This window comes from Mercenaria mercenaria, chromosome 16, assembly GCF_021730395.1.
Source record: "Mercenaria mercenaria strain notata chromosome 16, MADL_Memer_1, whole genome shotgun sequence".
Lineage (NCBI taxonomy): Eukaryota > Metazoa > Mollusca > Bivalvia > Venerida > Veneridae > Mercenaria > Mercenaria mercenaria.
The window spans coordinates 56111060-56135676 of NC_069376.1; the positions used below are offsets into that span (position 1 = coordinate 56111060).

The window sequence follows — 24617 nt, forward strand, 5'->3', positions numbered from 1 at the left end:
CAAACTTGGTCAGTAGTATCATAGTAGGGTCCTCTCCCAATTTCGTTCAAACTTGGGCACTTAGCCCCTTCTAGGAGCTGCCAGAGCTAAAAATAATAATACCTTTGATCGTCTTATATTCATGAATTGCTTGATGGATCATCATCAGACCTGGTCTGTAGCATCACTGAAGTGTCTTCTCATAAATCAAATAGCAGCACTTGGCCATTTTAGTGGCTTCTAGAGCTAAATATATGAAGAATTTTTTTTAAAACAATTTACATGGAACTAAAAAAATTCTTAGTGGAAGGATATGTGTTATGCATTATTTCCAGTTTATCAGACTTGCAGAATTACCGTAAACTAATTCCTGAAAGGACCTTACAGTGATACCACCGACCAAGTTTGATGAAGATCCATCAAGTAGTTTATTAGAAGTTGTTAAAGGTTTTTAGCTCTAGTTTGCCCTACAAGGGGAAAGGTGCTCTCATCTGAACAACGCTGAGACAGGATCTTGCCAGTATGTTACAGTGCAAGTTGTGTGGAATTTTTTGAAATTGAACCAGCAGTTTCTCATATCTAAAGATCACACAGTATATATATATATATATAGGAAAAATAACACGTCTTCATGCAGCCATGCTTTTTGACAAATAATTTAATTTGAACAGTCTGGGTCGGTCAAACAAGTAACATTTCTGTGAAATCAATCTTGCAAGCATTTTCTGACAAGAAGATTTCAAAGCTCCCATTACGTACGTACTGGGAAAAGTGAACATGCCCTGGGCCTCTAGCAGCCATGTTTTTTGGTGAATCAGAATAGTTTGCATAATCTTGGTTGAGGGTCACCTAAGAAACATTTCTATCAAATTATTTTAAAATCACGTTAGTCATTTCTCGGAAGATTGTTTTCATTGCCATGGAAATCAGTTCTGCATAAAATAAATTTCTTAGAACGACTTTGGTTGAGGAACATCAAGGTAAAATTTTATCAAGTTCCACTGAACGGTTTCAGATGAGATGCTGACTGGAGAAAAGTGCAGACGGTTTCAGATGAGATGCTGTTTGAAGAAAAGTGCAGACAGTTTCAGACGAGATGCTGTTTGAAGAAAAGTGCAGACGGACCATGGATAGCAGACAAAGTAAGGCGAGTAATCACAATAGCTCATCCGGATCACATCACGCTCAGGCGAACTTTGGCATAGTGTACCCAAGTTATACAAGAGCTCGTCGAACACGAAATGCCCCCCTTGATGCATTTAGTAATTGCACAAGGAACAGAAATTATATGCACACTGTAAATAAGTATATGTAAACCATGTGACCCACAGGGCGGAGCCATATTTGACCCTTGGGGAATAATTTGAACAATCTTAGTAGAGGATCACTAGATGATGTCATATACAAAATATCAAAGCCCTAGGCCCTGTGGTTTTGGACAAGAGGTTTTTCAAAGTTTTTTTTCCTATATAAGGCATATAAACCATGTGACCTAGGGGTGGGGCCATATTTGACCCAGGGAAATAATCTGAACAATCTTGGTAGAGGACCACTAGATTTTGTACATACCCAAATATCAAAGCCCTAGGCCCTATGGTTTTGGACAAGAAGATCAGAAACCATTTAACTGTTCCTGGCCAATGTGACCTTGACCTTTGACCTAATGACCTCAAAATCAATAGGGGTCACCTGCTGGTCATGACCAACCTCCCTATCAAATTTCGTGATCCTAGGCCTAAGCGTTCTTGAGTTATCATCCGGAAACTGTTTTACTGTTCAGGTCACTGTGACCTTGACCTTTAACATACTGACCTCAAAATCAATAGGGGTCATCTGCTGGTCATGGCCAACCTAACTATCAATTTTCCTGACACTAGGCCCAAGCGTTCTTTAGTTATTGCCTGGAAACAATTTTACTGTTCCTGGTCACTGTGACCTTGACCTTTGACATACTGACCTCAAAATCAATAGGGGTCACATCTGCTGGTCATGGCCAACCTAACTATCAATTTTCCTGACACTAGACCCAAGCGTTCTTTAGTTATTGCCTGGAAACCATTTTACTGTTCCTGGTCACTGTGACCTTGACCTTTGACATACTGACCTCAAAATCAATAGGGGTCACCTGCTGGTCATGACCAACCTCCCTATCAACTTTCGTGATCCTAGGCCTAAGCGTTCTTGAGTTATCATCCGGAAACTGTTTTACTGTTCAGGATCACTGTGACCTTGACCTTTAACATACTGACCTCAAAATCAATAGGGGTCATCTGCTGGTCATGACCAACCTCCCTATCAACTTTCATGATCCTAGGCCCAAGCGTTCTTGAGTTATCATCCGGAAACCGTTTTACTATTCAGGGTCACTGTGACCTTGACCTTTGACATACAGACCTCAAAATCAATAGGGGTCATCTACTGGTGATGACCAACCTCCCTATCAACTTTCATGATCCTAGGCCCAAGCGTTCTTGAGTTATCATCCGGAAACGGATAGGTCTACATTCCGACCGACCGACCGACCGACCGACAGACCGACATCTGCAAAACAATATACCCCTCCTTTTTCAAAGGGGGGCATAAAAACCTATTCTATGTTATTTCATAATGCAGATGTGGATAGAATTTGAAACCATTTGTTCTAGCAGTTTGCATTCAAAACTTCCACAACATTACTATAACTTCAAATCACTTGACCCTCACCGATGTGGGTTCGAGCCTAACTTGGGGCGTAGAATTCTTCATGTGAGGAAACCATCCGACTATTACATTAACAACAGTATGTATACACATTTTAAAGGGAGACTATCAAACTGACAATTAGGGAAACAGTCCTCAGTAAAAGTTACCGTCCAGAAATGGTTTAACTGTTCTGGGTCACTGTGACCTTGACCTACTGACCTCAAAATCAATACTGCTGGTCATGTACAATCTCCCTACCAACTTTCATGATCCTAGGTCTAAGCATTCTCGAGTTATCCGGAAACAGATTGGACCAACCGACTGACATCTGCTTAAAAGTGGTACAATTTTAACAAGTGTTAGAAGTTATTTAATTTGCCCTTTGGGGGTCAACACATGACGTTGAAGATGCGTGTTGAAGGTTTAGTCTGTTAAGGTTTTGAGAAACCTACTTACACGTAAAACTTTTCAAGTTGAAAAGCATACAACTGTGGCAAAATAAAAGCTAGATATAGAACTTTTCCTGTGACATTACTAGTATCTCATGATGTCTAAGACTTGTGTGAAAATTGAAAGCATTTGGCCTTGTTAGTTTTGAGAAATCTGCTTACCAGTACATGCAAAACTTAACCAAATTTTCTGATTAGTAAATAAAAGCCACTTATGTAACTTGTCCTTTGAGCTCATCTCAGTATACCAGAGACATGTTTAAGTTTGAAGGCATTTGATCCTGCAGTTTCTAAGAACATAAAGATCTTATGCACGAGTTTTCCCAAATCTGATAGACAGCGTGGAATGGACCCCCAACCCCCCTCTCCTCCGCCAGGTGCCCCCATTTGAACAAATTTGGAAGAAGACCTAATACAGATGCTACAGACCAGGCTTGCTGAAAATCCATCTAGCTGTTCATGAGAAGAAGTCGTTTAAAGATATTTCTAATTTTAGCTCTAGTGGCCCTTCAAAGGGGTCAAGTGTCCCAATTTGTACTAAAATGGGAAAGGTCCTTATAATGATACTACAGACTAAGTTTGATGAAAATCTATCACATAGTTCATGAAACTAAAGGTTTTTCTCAACAAACTTGGTATTGGTCCATGCCAGGTTGCTACTGACCAAGTTGGTGTAATTCTGACCAGTAGTTTCAGAGGAGAAGAATTGATGTTCAAGTAACAAGCAGTGTTCCAAGAAACCCCCAAATGGGGGGTTTTCACCCCCAGAATGGTACTTTGCACCCCCAGTTTTGGAGACAGCTGTTATATATCTCTTAGTGAGGGGGTGCAAATATGCAAGAAAAACTCAATTTTCACCCTGAACTTTAGATGCCAGTGAGAACACTGACAAGTAAAAATGTTGACGCAGGACAAAGGACTATCCGCCTTTACTAATAGCTCATCCTGAACAAAATTCAGGTCAGCTAAAAAGTTTGCCATTTCATACTTGTACAAGAAAGAAAATTAAGCATCTGTATACAAACTGCTGTATACAAGTAAATCTCCATGTTGAAGATTTAACATTTATGTTTTACAAGAATGTTCTGGAGAGTGCATAGATAATTGTCAGAAAATTGTAAGATTCTGCATTTTGAAACATGTAACTCAGATGTTTATAGAAATTATGAAATCCTACATATTATGTGTACTTGAACAAGTATGTAATCACAACCTACATCTAATACGACCTAATACAGGTAGTAACAAGTAACAGAAACTCAATTTTTCCATTTTTTTTATTACTTCCTATTTCAAGTTATGATAAAACAATAACTTAGGGATAAAATTTTGCCACTTCTCAGCACATTGGACAATTAACAGTCTCGGCTTATTTATAAATACAAAAATTAACACAACATCATAGCTATATTATATAAATGAACATCGAAACCCACTAAACAATTTAGGGTGTGGCACGTTACAGAACCACGCCCATTTCCACCAGATCCCCATGCTTTGTCCCTGCACAAGCATAAGCAAATCAAATGATGAGTTATAGATAAAAAAAAACATTTCCTACAGTGGTGTGCTATTCACATAAATTAAATATCAGTAGTTTTTAAAAGCAAATCCAATCTCCGCATCAAATAAACTGCAGCCATTTAATTGCAAAATACAAATTTCCAAATTTAGAAAAATATAAAAAAAATCTTAAGATTTCCCACCATCACTTCTTTAACTGTTCAACAATTCCACAGTATTATCATTTCTTTATCAATTCCCTATTAGTGTCATTTCTTTTTAAAGGGAAGACTATCAAACTGACAATAAGTTAATAAGGGAAACAGTCCTCAGTAAAATCAATCATGTTATTCATTATGTTTTACGTTAGAACAGTGAAACATCCAACAGTGATTACTTCCCCTACATTACCATCGAAGGGAGACCTCTGTGTAAGAGACTGAATTGATTGTCTCCCAAGATTTAAAAGTAGGGTGTCCTCTGCATACCATTTTAGCTTTTCATTATACCTTTGTAAATATCATTGATTTCTGCTGTTGACCAAATAAACTATCTATCTATACAGCTACCAGGAAACATGTCTACATTTCAGCTGCCACATTTAAAAAGACCATTCAATTAGACTTAACAAATTGTGTAATCTATTTTTTTCTACTTAATTGTTGGGTCTAAGTTTTGAGTAAAAATTCTGCAAAAAAAAAAAAAAATTAAATAGTAAACTATCTCAAATCTTTTTCCAATACAATCACACTTATGAGTTATTTAAAGGTAGAGAATCTGTAGAAATTGGCTATCAGCAATTTCCATGCAATTATATATTTCTCTGTATGTGAGTTGTTACAGACAGTTTACGCTAATGGGAGAAGGATACATGCCCAACATAACTGCAATGAAACTGCCAATTGTCTTTATACTCTCACTACCTTAAACAAATTCTTCGATGTACAACAGTGTAATTTGTCTTTTTTTCAAACAAAAACTCTTACGACTTAGCAATGAAAAACAATAGAAAATAGGTCAACAATACACGAATAAATACTAAACACAAAGAAACAACAGAAAGTACAGTATAAGTACTGTATTACAGTTTTTGATTTATCACATGGCAACCAAATAAAAGACAAAATAGGCAATAAGTGTTTGATACATTTTTAGTATCACCAGCTGAAATATTTCAAGTGTACATGCAGGAACTAATGGATGGGAGCATTTGTTATCATTCTTAATACTTATAAATTGATATATAGGTCAACAGCCAACTGTTTAAGTGTTGATGATTCAGAAGCTCTTAGTACTCAGGACTTGACCCCTGCATAAATACAGACAAAATCTACTTTAACTAAGGGAAATTTTTCAGAAAAAACCAAAACAATGTTCATTTATGTTTATGCAAACAATTATAAAAACATGTGTAATATTGCCTCAAAAGGAAGTCAATGACTCTAACATTACTCTCTCTCCCTTCCTTTCTGCTGGAATAATCTCGCAAATACTGCTGGAAAGAATGCTCTTGAAACGCTCTAAAAATGCCCATCTTCAACAACATAATTTGTTGTTAAGTTCAATTTGTTAAATGTCAACAGGATACACTGAAACTGTGCGAGTTCAGGTGAAAAGTTCATCGTCATAATCTTTGATAACAATATCTGGTACTGTTTGATCATTATATTTATTACTGATAGCGATAAAACCAGTCGTGTACGATCCCCGGTTCAGCCACGGATGACATAAGCACTCTTCTGCTGTGAGACGTAAGTTTGGATCTTGACGTAAAATACTTTTTAGCAAACATTTCGCCTTTGACGACAATGATGGAGGTAATGTATACTGGCCCCTTCGTATTTTTGAAAACAAAACTGTTGGTTCCGCGTCATGAAACGGATAACGTCCGACTAATATTGTATAAAGCATGACTCCAAGACTCCACATATCTGCAGCTCTGCCGCTGTAAGTAGGAGTCCCATTTAAAATTTCCGGACTGACATATGCCGGACACCCGTGTTTATCCGATAGACGGTCATCATCTTCATTATCAAGGACACATGCGTCTTCAAGACTATCTAGTCGCAATTCGGTCCTGAAAATAGACAAAACAATTCATTGTGAATGGTGAGTAATAAGCACAACAAGTGACTAGCACTTGGTTCAACTACACTGGCTGTAAAAATACAAAGCAACACTCAGTGCTAATGAAATCTTACACGATTAATGTGAAATAATGAAATAATCAACAACAGGTTTTTAATTTTACCCCTAAAGAATCATGTGGTACAATGATTTCACACTTAATGTCCTGATTTTTTTTAATTTGTTTTGCGTCATGTGAGACCATAAAACTCTTTCATGCAAATTCATTCAAATCATGTATATGCAAATTTTACTTGTCAAGTACGTAAACTTACAAACAAAAAACCTGCATAAAGCCTTTAAATATCAGTCGGTAAGGACAAAAACCTACAAAACATACCGTAGGTATAATCACCCTTATCTCTTGTGATTTTCAAAAAAAAGAAAAAATAATTTGTATATACTTTATAGCACAGTGCTTCTATATATTTTTTGAACAATCAAGAGTCGTTCAAGCTTAAAGGGAATACTTGCCAAAATATTTTACCTACAGTCATATCAACAATATTTTGCGTGCCTGCTGTATTATATCAGCTAACCCAATTTTTTTTATTACGAATAAACTCGGTGAACACCTACATGCATAGTCAGACTTCCTAACAAAATAATTTGACTACTAGTCAGTTTAAGATTTTTTCTTCTTTTGTAATATTACTCATTTCCTATTAAATTCAATATATGAACTAAACCATGTTCATAATAAAACTATGAGGGGAAACTTAGCTTTTTTTTTTCTTGTTAAACTTAAAATTGTTTATCAAAATTTCTTTATATTACAATATTTTTCCACAAGGTCTCTGGCATGGTGATCCTTAAGAATTTCAGTATTTCATGTTAATGCAAATTTAATTTCACTTACATACGTATTAGATACAATAAAGTTATCTACGTCGTTGAGCAATGCCCTTTTATGTATGATCTTTCACTATATTGTTGCAAACGTAATACTGTACTGTTATGTATTTAGGACATACTGCGTTGTTGTACTATCCTTTCACAATCAAATTTAGCCTTTACATAATGGCTATGGGCAGAATGTGTATTTCACTCCATGTTGAAATTTCTCAAATGGCATGCGTAATTTGCCCATGGGTTATTGACATACAAGTTGTGGAACAGCCATTATCAATATCCAGGGTACTTAAACTTCAACCTTTTGACAACTGGCTTTATTTTGTACAATATTATGAAGTAATAAACCATGAAAATATTTCTACAGCTTGGTTCAATTTTATGACTTTAAAACATTGACCACTTTCTGACCATTTCCTTCAATGTTACTTTCAACCAGAACAAAGTGTTTACAAGACCTTAGGCCTCACTAAATCAAAACTAATATTCATTCCTTTTTTTCATCAATATATATAAATTTGCAACAGAACTCTTGCTTCTGCTGTGATATATATTTTACGCCTTTTTAAACCAGTTCATTTGCCATGCTATAATTATTTTTAAACACATTTTGTTCAGGGTATGTTTAAACTATTTTAAGCCATACAGATCATGAATCTATACAACACCAGACTATAACTAATAGATCCGGCATTGAAGTCACGATACTGTATCAGGTTAACCAACTTCCTGAAATATTAAGATCATGTGAAGGAAGTAAAGTTACCTTGTGTTAACAGGTTATTTGTTCTGAAATTCTGGTTTACAACTTTAAACAAAAATCATGACTTTGTTTGGAGCACAATAAACATTCTAAGCTTGTTTTCACTTTCCTCAATTAAGAACAAAGAACACTAATAGACATTTGAACATGCACTCCTTTGCAAATTGTGAATAAACTTAGTCACATTCAAAATCTTACCATACCTTTCCTAATGCAAAATAATCAATGAGGATTCTAGTTTTTATTTTGATCTTTTTTTTCTGCAACAGATTTTGAACATAAAATATACCGTATAGCATCAATTTAAAAGGATGATTGGTATGGCATTGATATACAAACGTATTGACGAAAATATCTCCTAACATTTGACCCAAAGAATTCTTATTAGACTAAAGAAAAGAGATTTTTTTCCTCCAGATTAGAATTGGTTAAATTCAGGTTCAAAATGGGCGTGTTTTTGTCATTAAAGGCTATAAATAGTACAAATCAATAGCAAAGTTAAATAAATTATTTAAATTTCAGCTGATAAAACGAAAATACTGGAAGGTAGGTGATCCGGAGATAACATGTTTGCACTGTACATGAGTTGATACATTCTTACAACGCCCAGTGTTTAAACTTTATACGTATATCATCTTTAACTAGCGATGTGTGCAAAAATGGGTGGAGTACAATTCTGTTTTTACATATTTATGATGTTTTTTGCTGAACACCAGTAAGCTTTTATGCTCATTAAGTTTTACGTCAGTATCTGATTTGTATGCATGAAACAAAACATCACTCTGGTTTCACGACTGTTGGTAATTTGAGCCATGAGAAAACCAACATAGTGCATTTGCAACCAGCATGGATCCAGACCAGCCTGCGCATCCACGCAGTCTGGTCAGGATCTGATTTATACTGTTCGCTTTCAAACCCTATTGCAATTAGGGAAACCGTTAGCGAACAGTATGGATCCTGACCAGACTGTGCGGATGCACAGGCTGGTCTGGATCCATGCTGGTCGCAAATGTTGGTTTTCTCATGGTGCGGCTCATTTGTAGTAAAAGTCCTCCAAAATATCATCACTACAAACAGTGATGAGCATAAAATTGTTGGTTACAAAAGTGGAAATTCCTTAACATAGAAATTCCTGTTCAATTCTTGCTTTTCACACTTAAACCCACTGTCTTAAAAAATACGTGGTAACAAAATTAGTTCAAATTTAAAAGTAAAGTAGATCTACCAAAAAGGTATTTATTACAGTCGACATGAATGGTTTAAAACATTGTATAAACTTACAACAGAAAAACATAACAGTATTTAAAAATATACAAATAAAGTAACTACGTTTAGAAGTGACATTGACCTCTGGAAGAAAGATTTTGCAAGTGTGATCAAAATAATATCATGACAAAGGTCAACTGAAATTCAGTACACGGTTTTTGAACCACGAATTCGTTCTGAATTAACTAGGGTACATGCATACAGTATTCTAGACTTTTCGAATGACGTAAGAAAAAGATAGGACATTTAACTCATTAAACTTCAACTGAAATATTTCATTCAATTTATTTCAAAGATAAAAATGACTGTCATATCAACCTGTACATATAACAATTATCCAGTCTTTTTTTTATCAGGAAGGTTAGACAGGTGGGAAAATATTACTTTATAGTGTTGAGCAGTCTTATGCAGATATGCAAAAAAGATCATTTTTAAGAGGAAACAGAAAAGGCTATGCAATGCATGGTTTCCTATTTGTTCAAATAGAGTGACATACTATAATTTAGACTTCCTTACATTTCTAACAGGTATATGAAATATACAATTTTCTTTTAGTATATAATTGAAACCACCCTTAAAATGTATGAACAGGATATTACTGTTGACACTCATGACATCCAAATTTCTCTTATCAGGATCTTAGGTAACCTTTCAAACGACGGGAAGTATTTGACAAGTTGAAACACAGCACTGGTGTAAAAATAACTGCCCAATTTAGTTATACATAATCTATATACTTGAAAAGAAACATTCTTTCTTCTGGCTATCTTAGTAATAAACATTTCAAGACTATTTGCTGAATGAATGGTCTCGATCAGTTATTTTGCTGACGCAATACAAGTTACAACAAAGTTGTTTACAACAAGCGGCTTAACCTATATTTACTCCTGTACAGTTGAAAACAGGAAAGGCTGTTATGAATCAGTAGTTTATATCCCACACAGTTTTATAGGAACATGCAATTACATAAATTAGTTTTAAGTGGGTTTAAAGTTACATGTAAGCTTACGCAACTTTGAACAAGTGTCTAAATTTATATAATTTATTAACATAAAACAGGATCAATGCATTATAAATCAAACACAGTGACTTCGTTAATTTTGTATATATGCCATGCACGAACACGTGATATCAGCCTGGTATTGCATGTTGCCAGGAATGAAGTTAAAAAAAATAAATTGTTCGTTATGACACATTCAGTTTTTCATATTACTGTATTCTATTTTGGAAAAACAGCAGTAACAGAAACTGATTTAATGGTAAAAAATTATAACAGGTACTACACTCGATCAAAATTAATTAATTTTTCATATAAGTTGGAAGGTTTTTTTTTAACTATACCCATACAATCAGTACTTTAATGATATTGAATAATATTGGATGAACAACTTTCACTGCACTACTTTGTATTCTGACATGGACTACTTTTCTCTGTTCTGTGAAAACAAGAAAGTTTGAATGTACTGGAAAATGATGACAGTTTATGTCATCATCTTAAACTATCAGGTACTGGGTGACTGGGTATGCTATACATACTATATTATACTTGATGATGAAATTTTCACAGTTTGATGTTTACATGTGCATTGCATCATACACTAAGGATGGCATGAAAGCAATACTTTTCCCTTTAAATCAATACATCTCACTTCAGATCAATACTCAGGGCTCATTGGAAAAATGTTGTATCTGCTTACATATATATTAATTCACATAAACACCATAATCTCTTCTACATATATTAAAAATATATGAAATTCACACACTGAATTATAAAATATACATGTACATGTATTTTATCTGATTTAATAAAATTTAACAGTTCCTTTGCCAACTGCAGGATTTATATCTGCTTTGCTTCTACAACAACTAATTTTTACTGACAATTCATATATGGTTAATATGGAGGTATGACAGTGCAATACTGCTATAGGGGCAATCTCAGCACAAAGAAGTAATGGATGACAGTGCAAAAACCTCATATAATACATGGTAACTTTAATGAAGAGTATTCAGGGTGTATGTTTCCATTAAAGCACAGTCATGCAGTTCAATATTATACATTTACTAGCTGTTAAAGGTATGAAGACATGCTGCAACGGGCACATTAAAAATTCACAAGGTATACACATTATTAATATAAGTCATAAAATGTCACGCCCCACCAAAAGGGAGTACATTCAGGATTAATATTGTCGTATAATTAAACTAATTATTACTTGAACTAAAATTCCTTTTAATTGAAATGAGATAATTATTCAAATTAATGAAATCAATCACACAGCTAATTTCCTCCTGATTTGAAGTCATGACTTCCTTTAGAAGTTCCGAGTAAGTTCACCTTTAGCGCATTTCCTCCACTGTTTATGTATATTTTGAACATGTTAATTTTTGAGCAGGTTTTAATGAGCTATTGGCATTTCAAACTTCTGTTTTTAGAATATGTATCATATGGTTCAAAGAAAATGTATTTTTGTGGTATATGAGAATTTAAATCCTCATCCATACAAAGTTCAAATAATCCCAAAAGGAACCTCTATAAATCACTATTGTGTTATTATATACACGCTCTGTTCGCGTTTATCAAATAATTAATTAAACACCAAAACGAAATAGATGCATAATTTACATTATAATTTTTTGAAATTGGTTGAATGTCAAATGTCAAATTTCAAAATATGGCTGTCAATGATGATACAGTCACGACATATAAATTAAGTTTAAAAGACAAACAAAAGTAATCAAGCAAACTGTCAGATCTCGAACTATTTGTGAAATTTATCGTTGCAAAACACAAAGTGTAGGTTTATTTTACATTTTGTTTGGTTCAAGACCAGTCCTATTTCTGTTATATCCCCTTTCCCCAGACCCTTAATGAAACCCTAAAGTCTTATCTGAAGTTGGATGATAATTAGAGCAAGACTGAGACGATAAAGTGGAACTGAGAAGCCTGCAAAAAATAAAACTCTGATCACAATTGAAACGGCAATGCAGAAGCCAAGGCGAGTACAACAGCCCATCTTATTCTTCGGAAAGGTTTTGGACATTACAATAACAAAAAATATCATATGCCATTGTTCTTTTTTATACACACCTTTCTTTGTTTTTGAAGACAAATTTGCGTAATTTGAGATCACGTAGAATCACACCACTGTCGTGGCAATGTTTGACAGCTGCAATTATCTGTCGGAAGAGTCGTCGTGCCTCGTCTTCCTTCAGCCTTTTCTTCTGTCTAACGTAAGAATGTAAATCACCATAGTGACGATCGAAGAACACATATGCCTTCGTTTCCCCGAGAATTATTTCAGAAATACTGCTAATGTTCTCATGTGCATCAACCTGCCAATACGCGCCCAGAATGTCACGGTATCTGTTTATTTCAAATACCTGAAATGGATGGAGGAATAAGACTATTAATTCCTAATTAGGTTAAAAACTATAAATTTCTAAATTAGAACTGTATAAGTATTTAGAAAACACCCAGTGCAATGTCTTCATATTATTGCACTATTGGTTTTTCACAGAGCAGATCAATCTTCAATTCATTCAATGACGTCAATTCCATTCACATGCTTCTTTGCATGGTCAAAAAATAACAGACATTCCCTTAAAGCCTCTCTTAACACATCATTCTTGCTGTTATTAGCTGGATGAGAGAGGGAAAAATATGAAACGAAGGAGTGTCCTTACAGCTTGTAGCATGTTCAATAAAATGTGACAAGATAATCATGAGTTTCTAGGTGCAGATAATAATCAATGAAATTCATACTGACATAAAATACAGTCACATTTATAGCAGGGCTGCTGTCTAAGTTACATTGTTTCTATAAGATGCCTAAAAAGTGAAACCTGACAGACAAATTTAACTACATACAATCTCAACTTTTTATCATCCTCATATTTTCAAAGGTCAAAATCATGTTGGCATAAATGCCATTTCTGCTTTAAAATGCTATTCAATTAGTTATTTAGCTTATTGCACACTTGATGATTGACAGCCCTTCAATAACTTTTGAACTTACTGACCTAAACAAAAGTTGCTCAACCTCTGTCCAAATCTGTATTTAACGGAAATGAAATCCATCTACTTTAAAGGTCATTGGGTCCTAAACACTTAACTTACCCTAATACACCACTTGTACATTTACCAGCTAAAAAAATCATCTTACACCTTTCTTTTGAACACCAAACCCCTACATAATCCCTATGTTATTTCTTTATGTATCTGATTTGGCACAGGGTCAGTAATTTGCTTGTAAAACATCATTTCATATATAAAAATAAGAGAAACAGCCTACCTTAAAATTCTTACTCAGCATCAATTCCAACATATTTTCTAAGTATTCATAATACAACTGAGTAAACAATAAAGTTATATTCAATATTAATTATATTTACTTCCTATTATATGTGAACATATCTTGTAAACACTGAAACACTAGTGCACACAGAAAAGTGACATTCTGAAAGGCAGGAATACTGCAACCTTCACTAGATTGCCTGTTTTTGTGTGTACATGACAATTCACACATCCTTGGAAAAAGATACTGTGATGCAATATAAACAGATCTAACTTCTGTAAAATGACTAAATAAAGGTCATGTGGGTCATGAAATCAGCTGGGTTGCAAATATACATGAATGTAAGCATGTAGGCAATTTTTTAAGTATCATTATGTATCAAATCATTTTTCTCTTTGTTTATGTGTTATGTACACTTCAGCAAGGTTCACGCATTGGACATTTTACAACATACTTATCATGTCCCCCTAGGGCGGGTCTCTGTATAACATATCATAATAAAATTTGCATGTTATCAACAAATAGATGTAATGTTTGCTATAACTTTATAATGTCCGTTAGATTACTTTGTTATGACCAATGCAGAGAAATTTATACATATGCCAGGTCAATATTTAGACCCCTAGGCAAATAAGATTTTTCTGATATGATTTAAGTCGTAAGAAATTTTAAATTTTAACAGGTACATTCTTAAAATTAACAAAAAACAGGCGAGTCTAAGGGAGTGATCATTTATGTTGCATAACATTTCAGTGAACAGGAAAGTAAACTTCAGTTATTTTAAGCTGTATCAATATAATTCTAGAATGTTGGATAAACCTTGTAATTCAATATTAGAAGTTCTTCTTCTAGGACTAAAACTTCTACATGATTTTTCTCAGGAGTGTGTATTTTCCGAAAATTCTAATGTTATGCAACTAAAAGCTTACAAGCATTAATGAGTCATGTTTACTCCACTTTCTCTTCTAGTACGTCCATTAATTGACATCTGATGCTTATAAATAGCTCTGTTTCAATTTTTTATCATACATGACAAATAACATAATTATTTGCTTAACATCGCAAATAGTAGTATATCCCTGCAATGTCACCTAGAGTAACACAAAATATGTATGAGTAATACATTAATAACTGAACAAAAGAAATATTCATTGGCCCTAACCACATGGCCCCTAACAAAGGGCCCAAGTGAACAAAGGGTTCTGTCCCTTGCATGTCTTTGTTCACTTAACTGTAGTGCAGTAGTTATAAGGCATACCTGTTCATAATTCCAAACAATAAACAATAGAATTTTTTAATAAGGGTACAAAGAATGCAAACCCTATAACTGAATACGAGTACTGTTAACAAATAAATTTGTAATAAAAGCTAGCTAGCACAACCAATGCATTGAAAAATTTATTGTTACATTACCCTGCATATTTTTTCATCCCTGGTTTGGCAGTCGCATGCTTTGTAAGTTTCAGCTTCAATATGTTCTAACAAATATCTTCCAATCTTGTAGATTTTACACTGTTGCTCTGGCTTTGCTGGAAAAACTGGTGGATTGGGTTGAAGATCTGGAGTTAAACATCCTCCATTTGCAACTAAGTCTTTGTCTGATTGTTCAAGATTTCTTTGTTTTGGCCCATGACTAAGGATATGAAGTCGGGGCCTTTGTCTTACTAGACTCATAAAGAAACAGTTATCACAGATTATATGTTGAGAATTGCAACTCAACAACTTTCGCTTTCCATTTGATATCACAGTAAAGAAAATTAAAATTAAAAATATTTCATGAATTTGTTATTTCTGGTGAAAATGTTTATATGAACTCCTAAATGATCAGTTTCTTAGCAATCAATCACGCCACGATGATCAGTTAAAAGTTGCGAAACAAAACAATTTCGTGAATATACATGTACAAGTTATGACGTCACAGTCTTCGAATTATTTCTGAAACAAAAAGAAATGTTCCAAAATTCACGTGCGAGTGAGAACATTCAAATGAAACAAAAGCCGAGTCTGTTAATGATACAATGTGCTAGAGATACGTGACAAAAGCCTTATTCAGAAGTATTTCCATACCAAGTGTAATCGAGTGGTTTCAAAATATGACGAAATTACGCCGTACGATGAAAGTAGGTTAGAAATCGACCGGTTACTCACACACTGTCCTCTTTTTCGCAAAATTATATCTCTCTTTCAGATTATTTAAATTCCGTTTCTTCCAAAAAATATTAACTTCAATCGTTGATGAATTCCTTTTGCTAGTTGAAAACTCTCGATGTACACCTGGGAAGGGAATCCTCCCCCTCTTAATTCCTTCCGTACTTCGCAGTCGTGTAAGCCGCCATTGTGGAGTTGGCAACGTGTGAAGAGTGGAGATATTGGAGACCGAACAACCTTGGCGTATTTATTTTGTGTAATTAACTTTTGCGCAAATAGATTATAAAACATTTGTTTAATATATGCAAAGTCTGTATTTTGCAATAAACTAAAAGGATAACAATATATTATGTTACTAATCTCTCTAAACATGCATTGTTTTAAAATTACTGATGTTAAATTTGAACTACTTTGCGAATGTATAACATTTGTAAGACGAACATTCGGTTTAATGAATGAATCATGCAAATTACCTGAATGTGATTGGCGAAAACTGGAATATACCTTTGTGACGTAGTAAATACATTTACCATATATGGAATACAGTTAATACGAATCAGCATTTCATTGGATGATAAAACACTGGTATGTAGTTTTCTATAAATAAAAAAAGGCATTTCCTCATATATTTTGTCCTAATTTATGACGAAATAGGCCGAATGGTTCGAGAATTGTAAACATATTGTTGTGCAACTAAGGGTTAATAAGCAGACCTGTTTACACAAAAAACTAAAAAAATATTCTGAATTGCCATTTATTAAATTGCCAAAATGATATAGTGTTCGTTTACCTGGGATTTGTGTCTCAATGTGTGTACGAGGAAGCAAATTTTTGTTATTTTTGAGATATTCGCATGGTATATACTGGGTATACCAATTACCGTGAGTCTTATATTCAGTGTACTCTATTTATAACAAAACGGATGTATGAAAGGATAAATTTTGTTCTGTTTAATTAATTTATATTTTAGCTTTAGACTTTTGGCAAAAAAATCATCAAAACACCAGGTAAAAGTTCCACTATTGTCATTTAAAGAACAGAGGTGGGCAATTTTAGCATTTTCTGGCATATACCTATTACCGTGAATTTCAACTTTCAATCTAAAGAAGTTGTTAAATTGATCTAAGACAAAGAAAGCAGTTCTATTTTACAATAGGCCAAACTAAATATGAAACAGATATGGCAGAAAAAAGCAACTTCATTGAAAAAATTGCGGAGAAAAATTGCAAAGTTTAACTATAATGACCAGTCAATTAGCTAAATTCCTTATTTTCTGGGATCATTGTGAAATAAAGAGAAAGACACTCCAATTTTCAAAAATAGTTTTGCTAAAAATCTAAGCACATTGAGCATGAATAATGAGAGAAAAAATATAAAGCACTTTTCATGTTAAGTGTCAAAATGGGACATTCGCGGTAATATGTATATCCCGGTAATTGGTATACCCAGTATACAGACTGTGAGTGCTAATCTGAATCAAATAATTATTGAAATACTTCATATTTAAAGGACAAAAAAAAAACATGTTTCATATTGCTTATTTTCACAGAAATGTTTTAGGATGAATTTCAGAAATATCGACCGAAAACCAAAACGCAACGCCGTTTCGAGTGGGTCACTAGTCTACGCAACTCGGTGGATACCGTCCTCATACTTGCCGAACCTTTTCCCTCATCATGGAAAATGTCATTGATATGGCCCTCTGACACACAAAATAACCTAAGAACATTCTAAATATTACGATGACGACCATGCTATTCTACTTGTATTTGCATTTTTTAAATAAAAAATAAAAAGGATAAATGTCGATATACCGAAAACACAGCCTGCAGAAATTGCAGCTCTCAGCATGTGCACGTGATCATTCTCATCCATCAGAGGGTCGTCAAAATCCCGAGACGAACGGGGAACCACGGTAGACCTCTGGTATGCGAGAATGGCACGTGATAAGATAAGATAAGTTTTATTTTATGTCGGCAAGACATATAACAATACAACATAAGCTCTGACCACTACTGAAAACAAGTGCAAACAACTAGCAACAAACAGAATCTATATAAGAGCCTGTAAATAAAATAATTTCATTAGTACATGGCCTAAAACAAATTACAGCATATAATAATCTGCATAAATTCATAAAATGTAGTTTTTAAATATCGGGAGTTTAAACAAATAAAATAAAACTTTGTTAAGATTACATCTATCCTTAACTACACTACTAACATAAACGAAAAGCTAACAGACAAGGCAAAATAAAAGATGTTTTTTTTTGTTTTGTTTTAAAAAAAAAAAGCAAGCATCACACGAGAGCTTATTAAATATTAACTTCTTATCAACTCTATTACTGGGTATAGTTAGCAGTACCGCCACAAGAACTTGGCCATTTTTTTTAACAAAATGCACAATACATATGTTTTTAAGTACAAGGAGGATACTGTATAATTCACTTTTTTAAGTACATAAATATGTCTTAAGCCAGAAGCTAACTTAGTGATCAAGCAATCATATCAATCATATCACAGGGCTCTTACTGACGTTTGTATGTCTAATCTGTCCAACCAGTGTACTCGTCCAGTTGACAACAGATAGGCTTTCCTGTGGTAAATAGAGAAAGCACAAAGGGCGCCAGTGACAGAAGGAGATAAGCAATAACTTAAAAGCAACATGAAAAACATTACAGGAAACACAAAAAGCAAGTGTAAAAAAAGTTGAACTGAATAAAACAGGCAGCAACAGAAGGCACAATACATGCTGGAAAGGACAAACATATACCAAATATTCAAACGTAAACGTGCACACGACAAGCAAACGTACAAGGACAAAACGAGCAATCAAAGGAAGTGCTTTGCCTTTTCTCAGTCAATATTGAAAGTATGGAACAGAACATATGCAATATCGTCAACTTGATATAACTTAAAAGTTACATGATATAACAATTATCGGTCATATCACACTTTCGAATTAAACATTTCGTTCACTTTTACACCGTTAAAACAACACATCGATTTAGTGTGCCATTATGAAATAGATAAAATGTGACCCATGGTACATTTGTTTGTGGCGTCAAGCATTTTCTTGCTTTCGAAATAGAAACTTTAATGTATCACCGATGAAAACAGGTTATTCTTGCCACCAGCTGTCACATTGATAACATAGGACACACGGCATTAGCATGATGTCACACTAATGTGCATAAAATTATATGCATGCGTAATTGTGTTATCATAGAATTGTCAGAATGCCGCAACTACCTTCTGAATGTTACTGTTTTAAATATTGGTTCTCATTTAGAAAAAAAAAAACACCCACATTTTCGAGCTTACTTTGGTTTAAATGCTAAAAAAAAACAGCAGCAACAGTAACAACAATCAAATACATAATACTTATTTGTATCAACCCTGAGTGTACGTGGTTTTTATTAAAGATCCAACGTTTCCCCCAATACGGTCGTAAGAGAACATATTTATGCATATACAAACCAAATAGCACCAGATCTAGTGTACAAATAAGATTTAATTTCGTCGCAAGTAATGACCGAGTTTAAAAAAAAGGAAACCAGTGCAACCTCCGGAATGTTTGGACCGTATACTATAGCTTTTTCTTTTACAAAGCTAAGCTTGTCCATCTATAAGACAAAAACAGTATACATTACATACCAAATATACAACCATAGATAGGTAGTGAAATACAGATTTCCTAAAATAAATGTGGTGGATTGTATAAATTAACCTGCACTTGCTGACAAAAAAAAAAAAAAAAAAAAAAAAAAAAAAATGTGTTATTATTTAAATACTTTCTGAATACATATCAAAGTCATAATTTTCATGAACACAATTTATTAAAGAAAAACCTTTACTTTTAGTAAAAAGATATTTTTCTTCAAATTCTCTCATATTCCTAATCTGCGGAACTTTCAATCTTTTCTTATACATGATTCATGGAGTAAACAGTTCAGATTCAAAAAGCTTGTTTTGGATATAAACCCATTTCTTCTCTTACATCATTAATATTGGCTGTTATTTAAACGGAAATGCAATGTCGTTCTTATTTTAATTCCATCTGCTAGGATTTCTTATTTCATTTAAAGAAGTGAAAGAATTTTCAAAATCGGCTTCAAAATGAGAAAGTTATCAGCATTTAAATATTTGATCAAAATGGTGGCCGTTTTGTTTCCATGGCAATAAAAAACAAAATGGCGGATTTCTTTAATTTCTAGGTACATATTTGAACTGTATTTACTTATTTCTGTAAAACGATTTCTCAACTGTTTTCAAGATATAATGAAAGGGATTACCACGTTTTACATCTTACACTCAAGAAACAATAAATTAGTCTACTTAAAAGGGTTATTTGGTAGATAAAGAATTCAGCAATGTGTAAATGACGTCATAAACACTAAAATGGCTGCCTTCATGATAAGCCATTTTCTTAAATTTCAAACTGCCATATCTTTTTCAATAGTGGTCCGATTTTCAGCGTTATGAAAGGCTTGAGAATGGCTTTCATATAAAATTAACTTAATTTCAGGCTTTCCTTACCCTTTAAGCACCTAAAGTGTATTTAAAGATTCTCTCGTACTTCCATATTGCATGAGAAATAATAATATAATTTTTGTTTTACTAGTTTACATTCCCCGAGAGAGCCCACACCCTGATACGGGCACGCTGTCTAGCATCGATGCCCAGAGTGAGCAAGAACTTTGATAGACGATCCTTCCTTTGCGCGTTTGGAATAGTCATCACTGCGGTGTATAACGCGTTATCACCATCGTACCATCGCGGTTTCACCATCGTACCATCACGTTTTCACCATCGTACCATCGCATTTTCACCATCGTACCATCGCCTTCCGGTGGTCACGCACAATGGTACAGTATATGTGTCAGTGAAATACAGGCTTGATACAATCTCATTTTCACATTGCACTGTGTACCTTCTACATCCTAACAAGAATAAGCTGAGCTTAAATAATACCATGTAACTATTACATCCAGCTTTTTATTTACTTTCATGCATACATAAAATACAAAGGACGTGGCCTTGAAGATTTTACAGTTTTAATGAACTGAGCACTGAACATTCAGTAAAACATTTTGCGAAACAGTAGAATCTAAATGGTAAGTTTCGTCTCACAAAATACATTGAGATACATTCATCTATTGTTGACAAAAATAACAAGTGTACGAAACTACGCATTTCTAACTGGAAGACGATGGTACGATGGTGAAAACGCGATGGCACGATGGTGAAACCACGATGGTACGATGATGATAACGCGATGGCACGATAGTGAAAACGCGATGGTACGATGGTGAAACCACGATGGTACGATGATGATAATGCGATGGCACAATGGTGAAAACGTGATGGTGCGATGGTGAAAACGCGATGGCACGATGGTACGATGATGAAAACGCGATGGCACGATGATGCGATGGTGAAAACGCGATGGTACGATGATGAAAACACGATATTACATCGACATTTCACCATCGTACCATCGCGATTTCATCATCGTGCCATCGCGTTTTCACCATCGAACCATCGTTGTTTCACCATCGTGCCATCGCGTTTTCACCATCGTACCATCGTTGTTTCACCATCGTGCCATCGCGCCATCGCGTTTTCGTCATCGTACCATCGTGCATCGCGGTACAATATTAAATAAAAGGTCAGGACTATCCAAACGGAACACCGTACATTTCAAAGAAGAAACGACATTTTATATGGTATACGTGAATAATATTTCCAGACATGAATAAGATTTCACTACAATAACGTTTTTGTGTAAAAGAAAATAACTATCTTTAAGTCAGTCACATTATCTTTACTTTATGTATAGGTTAGTGTTTATTAATGTGTATTTACAAAGTTTAATCAGCTACGAGCGGCGCAGCCGCGAGGCTGATTAAGTTTTGTAAATGCACATTAATAAACATTAACCTATTTAATGTTTGAAATTATTTTTTGTTTTCGGACGACGTCAGAGCAAATAAAATCAATAACACACCTCTTGTCCCTTCTATACACATGACTAACCTGATAAATAAACGACTGCAAGTTAATGCTGATTTACTAAATTAAATTTCCTGAAAATTTGAAAAGTACTGCAATGTCATTGGACAAAAAATAATTTCAATCACTGAATGTGTTTAGAAGAAATTTATCAATGCTATCCGTCTTGCATTTTCGTTTATGTAAGATTGATAAATCTGTGGATATAGTATATTGATGTTAAAATAAGTAGCCTTTCTTACATTTCGTTTCGGTAAAATCGGTCGCTTAGCCACAGTCAGTGTTGTTTTTTATGTGTCTATGTATATTAAAGTGTTTATCCGTTTGATAATATAAATGTTACGCACCTGCGTAACTGTCAATCACAATTTTCACCAAGATATGCAGAATTTATAGCTGTATAATTCCTTAAATCTCTTGATATTCTTTTCTCTTCATCAGAATGTGTCTACCATATCAATATTGTATATACAAATGTAGTTGATGTAATTAACAGAAACATTGTAACATAATTTAAATCATTTAATATGTTAAATGAAAAGGTTGTAAAAATCATTTGTCAGACCTTCTCCACATTGAAGTGTATGTAATTATATATATGTTTTCACTGTTCGTCATATCTGTATGTATGCTTGTTATGCCATGATGGGCTAATAGCCTTATGGAATAAATAAGATAAAACTCAACTCTATGAATATTCATTCATATTTAAAATGAAAACAACGTCGGACTTAAAATACAGCCTTGTTCACCCCAGATGATGTTTTTAAAAGTTTCACTTCAGTGATTATTGCATTTAACCGAATAGGACATTTTCTATACATGTCCTCTATCAATTTTAAGAACGAACTGTTTTAATTTGTGTACTACAAAAAACTCTGTTATATAATCAAAGATCAAATCCACAAAACTTGTAAGCTTTAAATGCATTATTAATGGGAATCTTAGCAATTTAGGTTTCATTATATGGTCTCTCCTTTTTTTTGGGTTAAACGGGAAAGTAGAAACACAATAGTCTTAATTACGCTAATAAATAGTTGTTTTTTTTTTTCACAAAATTATTAATATATACCATAGTAACCTAAAAAATCAATCATTTTATACATTTCTCTTGATTTTTTAATGTGTTTTTCGGCTTTTCTACGAATTTACGAAAAACCGTAAAACACAACTGTATCACGATATCAGTCTTTAATACGCTAATATATAGATTTTTTCCCAAAATATTATTCATATTTATGACATTAACCTAAAATCAATCATTATTCACAGTTTTCTTTATTTTTTTATATGTTTTTTGGTGTTTTCCGGTGTTTCCGGTTTTTCGGTGTTTTCCAGTGTTTCTATCAACCGGTTTTTTTTTCTGGATGTAAAATATTTTTCGGCTGGGGATAACTTTCCTAAAGCAACTAGATAGGGACCTCCGTGGCCGAGTGGTTAAGGTCGCTGACTTCAAATCACTTGCCACTTATCGATGTAGGTTCGAGTCTCGTTGAATTCTTCATGTAAGGAACATCGCCCTGACCTATACCTAAATTCTCCACGCTTCTAAGTTAGTTTAAACGTATTTATTCCTAAGATTATATAATATATATTTGTAAAATTACAAATTAGCACCAACTGAAGTAAATCTTAAGGAAAAAATAAGAATGAGAAACATGTCTTATTGAATTATTCTCAGGACAATGAGGTTTGTACAAGATTACTGACGTCATTGCTGAATAATCTCAATTTTGGTTGCGGGTTTATCCCGCTACCAAAGTTAAAGTGTATTTCTGACAATCATAGCATCTTTATTTGATTCCAAATTACAACCAAAGGATGTTCATGTGCCACACAAAATAGTCCCATTTCATGAACAATGCGGAGAAATAATCAATGAATAAGCAGTTCTTATTCAACCTGTATCTACTCGCACTGACCATTTAGATTATATAAGATCTATCAATGATACGTTATTCCAGCCCAAAGTTACATCACAAGCTGGGTCAGGCAGAGTTCATCTTAGATAAGAGTTTAAGAGTTTAAGAGTTGATTTTATAAACAACCAGAAGGTCACAAGACCCATGAGGCAACATTTACATGATAATATGGCGTACAATTGCACATGAAGTGTTCAATATAAATACAAAGTTGTAATAATATTTCCAAAATACGAAATAGCAATGGCTAATGAAGACAATAGCAGAAAGTTATATCAAAGCTAGCACTGTCATTAATAAAAATCAGCTCAACAGAAAACGTATAGTTTCCCTTAGACCGTATTATAAATTGCACTTGTCATTACTGATAAAATCATACGTTTACATATATATATATATATCGTGCATAGTTATTCTTGCATTTTTTATGGAATATGACCATACTAAATATCACAAATCAATAGCGAATCAAGTGATACAATTATTATACAAAGGGAGGGAATGAGCAGACTGAGACTTGAAATTCTGTTCCCCTGTACAACATAATATTCACTTTCATTGCCGGTATGATACACTTACATGGATATATTATAGCATTTTTATACATCTAT

At 33.9% G+C, this 24617-nt stretch overlaps 1 protein-coding gene across 2 annotated transcripts; it reads right to left on the reverse strand.

Annotated features, from left to right (window-relative positions):
• Positions 1 to 4369: 4369 nt before the first annotated feature.
• On the reverse strand, positions 4370 to 16288 carry LOC123540471 (tribbles homolog 2-like). 2 transcript variants are annotated; one of them, XM_045325550.2, is made up of 4 exons: positions 16071 to 16288; positions 15336 to 15857; positions 12716 to 13008; positions 4370 to 6690 (listed from the first exon to the last, which is right to left on the reverse strand). In XM_045325550.2, the coding sequence occupies exons 2-4, from the start codon at positions 15594 to 15596 to the stop codon at positions 6219 to 6221; spliced, it is 1026 nt and encodes a 341-aa protein (XP_045181485.2). In that variant the 5' UTR covers positions 15597 to 15857; positions 16071 to 16288; the 3' UTR covers positions 4370 to 6218. The 2 variants fall into 2 exon arrangements, with proteins under 2 accessions (XP_045181485.2, XP_045181484.2); XM_045325549.2 differs by having other exon boundaries at positions 15336 to 16288.
• Positions 16289 to 24617: the final 8329 nt, after the last annotated feature.